General features: G+C 40.6%; 1 protein-coding gene across 1 annotated transcript in view; it reads left to right on the top strand.

The window, feature by feature from the left end:
- Nucleotides 1–2,500, top strand: part of myo15b (myosin XVB) — a 45,309-nt gene that overhangs the window by 15,310 nt on the left and 27,499 nt on the right. The window contains exons 21-22 of the mRNA XM_070851944.1: nucleotides 328–373; nucleotides 458–582. Of these exons, the coding sequence (XP_070708045.1) occupies nucleotides 328–373; nucleotides 458–582 (171 nt within the window). The remainder of the gene's footprint in view (nucleotides 1–327; nucleotides 374–457; nucleotides 583–2,500) is intronic.

Raw genomic sequence — 2,500 nt, 5'->3', positions numbered from 1 at the left:
CCACTGTGCACGCGGCTTTCAAATCAAACAGCTGTGGTTTGTGGAGAATGTGGGTTAGTAAATGAAGGAAATGTGAAAATGATGGTAGTTGGTCAAAATGTTGGCAGGATGTTTCATGCGTACGTGACATATATACCTGTGCTGGTTAATATTGCTCCAGATGCCTGAAATTAGTAGTTCATCTTGTTAGTCTTCAGATATTTAATTTCCGTTCTATAAAACGGCTGTCAGATGCTGCTCAGCCTTTCTTTAGATGCGTGTACGTCGAAGTTTAATCATGTTTTCTAACGGTTAACCTGAGTCAATATTCTGCCCTTTAACTTTTAGATGTAAAACCACTTTTATTCGTTGTCTGAAGCCAAACTACGTCAAGGTAATTCCAGATACTTTACACTGGTGTTCACAATGACACTCTACAAGGTATGACCACACACTGATCTGACATGTCCCCCGTCAGCTTCCTGGGCTCTTTGATGTCGACTATGTGTCGGCTCAGCTGAGGCATGCTGGGATGCTGGAGACCATCCACATCAGGAAAGAGGGTTTCCCCGTCCGCATACAATACTCCTACTTTATTGAGAGGTGCTGCAAACACACATGCTGTCCCTGTCTGCACCATCACGACACTTCTTTCATGTTTATGATGCCTTCACTTCTTTTAGTAATAAAAGCTTCTCTTTTTTTCTCCCCTTTTCTTGCCATTCTGTTCTGCTTATACACTCTCAAGTTAGAGTTCAAACTAGCCATTACAAATATGTGGATACATTTGAAATATTTTAAGTATGTGTACAGCAGTAATACAGACTTCTGTGGGTTGGATATCATGTATGTGAAACAACAAACGACAATACACAGGGAGTCCAGCAGGCAAAACTAGACTAAACACAAGCAAACAGACAAATGCAATGCCATGGAGGGTACAGATCAAGTAACTTAGCTAATGTGCAAATAATGTGCAACGCCATCACTGAGTAGTGCCACCTAGGGGGTCATTAAGGCATCTTACCTGTCCGCCCCCTCCGCAGAGGAGATCGTCGACCTCCAATCATTTTGGAATTGTTATGTAGCACTTAACAGTCACAACATTTATTCATTCATTGTTTTTCTCATACCATCACTGCCCAGCAAGCCACCGATAGTGCCGTGTGGTGCTGTGTGGTCAGAGGAAGCTAACCTGAACTCCTAGGTGCTAGTCAAGGTTACACAACGTTACCAAGCAAATTGATTCCTGCAGCCGTTTCTTTTTCACAAGTAGCAGAATCATTACCTTCAGTGCATGTCAATCAAACATAGCATTTACATACGGCAGCAACACATACACTCTCACACTGTGTGTGTGTGTGTGTGTGTGTGTGTGTGGGGGGGGGGGTCACAGAGAGATTGGCCTCTGTATAACAGAGCTAACACTGAAGTATGATGTTCCACAAAGAGCAACGTGAATATTAACCCTTTCATGCATGAATTATGATAACCTCAGTCAGGAAGTGTTTTTATTCCTCTTTAGGCTGAAAAACAGGATTTGAAATTTTTTTTTTTCAACCCATATTTTATAAAGATATATTTACATGTCCAGTAGTTGAAATATAGCTAGTGATGCATGATGTACAATTCAGTGGACATGTGATTGATCATAATTTCCTCCCAATAGAAAATCAATACTTGGAAAATGTATCAATTGCATGACTCCTTAGATGTTACTTGATGTCACCATAGTTTTCTTACCTGCAAAGGGTTTCTTTTTATAGAAGGTTTGAACAGAAGAAAATGAGCAACTTGCTGTCTGTCGGCCATCGTTTCACTCTGAGTGGATGAGATGATGCAGTAGCATCCACTGTAGGGGCTGATGTGCAACTACGCCATCAAAACTCATGCATATACAAGAAAACAGCTTTTGAATAGCTGTACACTGTAGTGACCTCTATGCATGAAAGGGTTAATATTCTGCTTGTTTATTTGGCCTCAATCAAGGATTAATGTTCACACAGTTCCTTTTGGCTGTCCCTCAGTGTCACAGCATTACCAATCCAACATGGCTACCGACCGTGATGATTGAAATAAATGCTAGCCACATTAGCCATGCAGCATGCTTGGTGAGCCAAATGAGTCTAACCTACAGAATGAACAGTAAAACAACATAAAAATGTCATAATGGAATAAAACAATGGACTACAAACAAGACATTTTTCAGGCAACTCGGTAGCAGTTTTTTCTGTGGGACAGGGCCCTCAAAAGTACAACAGGACCCCTAACAAAATCACTGAAAAGAATAAATATAATCCAAATGTATGAATTTCAGCAGAAAAAGCGTTTCAAGGACATGTAGAAAATGTAGTTGGGGAGATATTTCTGTCTGGTGGTTCAACCAGCTGACATCACCACCCACATTAGTATGGATTATCTGTTTTATAGCATGCACCCATTTTAGGACTATTACAGCAATAGAACTTATAAGTACTGAGTAAACAACATCACAATCCACGGTGATGATTGCTTATTCCTG

The sequence above is a fragment of the Pempheris klunzingeri genome, chromosome 20, assembly GCF_042242105.1.
Source record: "Pempheris klunzingeri isolate RE-2024b chromosome 20, fPemKlu1.hap1, whole genome shotgun sequence".
Taxonomy (NCBI): Eukaryota; Metazoa; Chordata; class Actinopteri; order Acropomatiformes; family Pempheridae; genus Pempheris; species Pempheris klunzingeri.
Note: the sequence above shows the minus strand (reverse complement) of the source record. Positions and strands in the feature narration are given on the sequence as shown.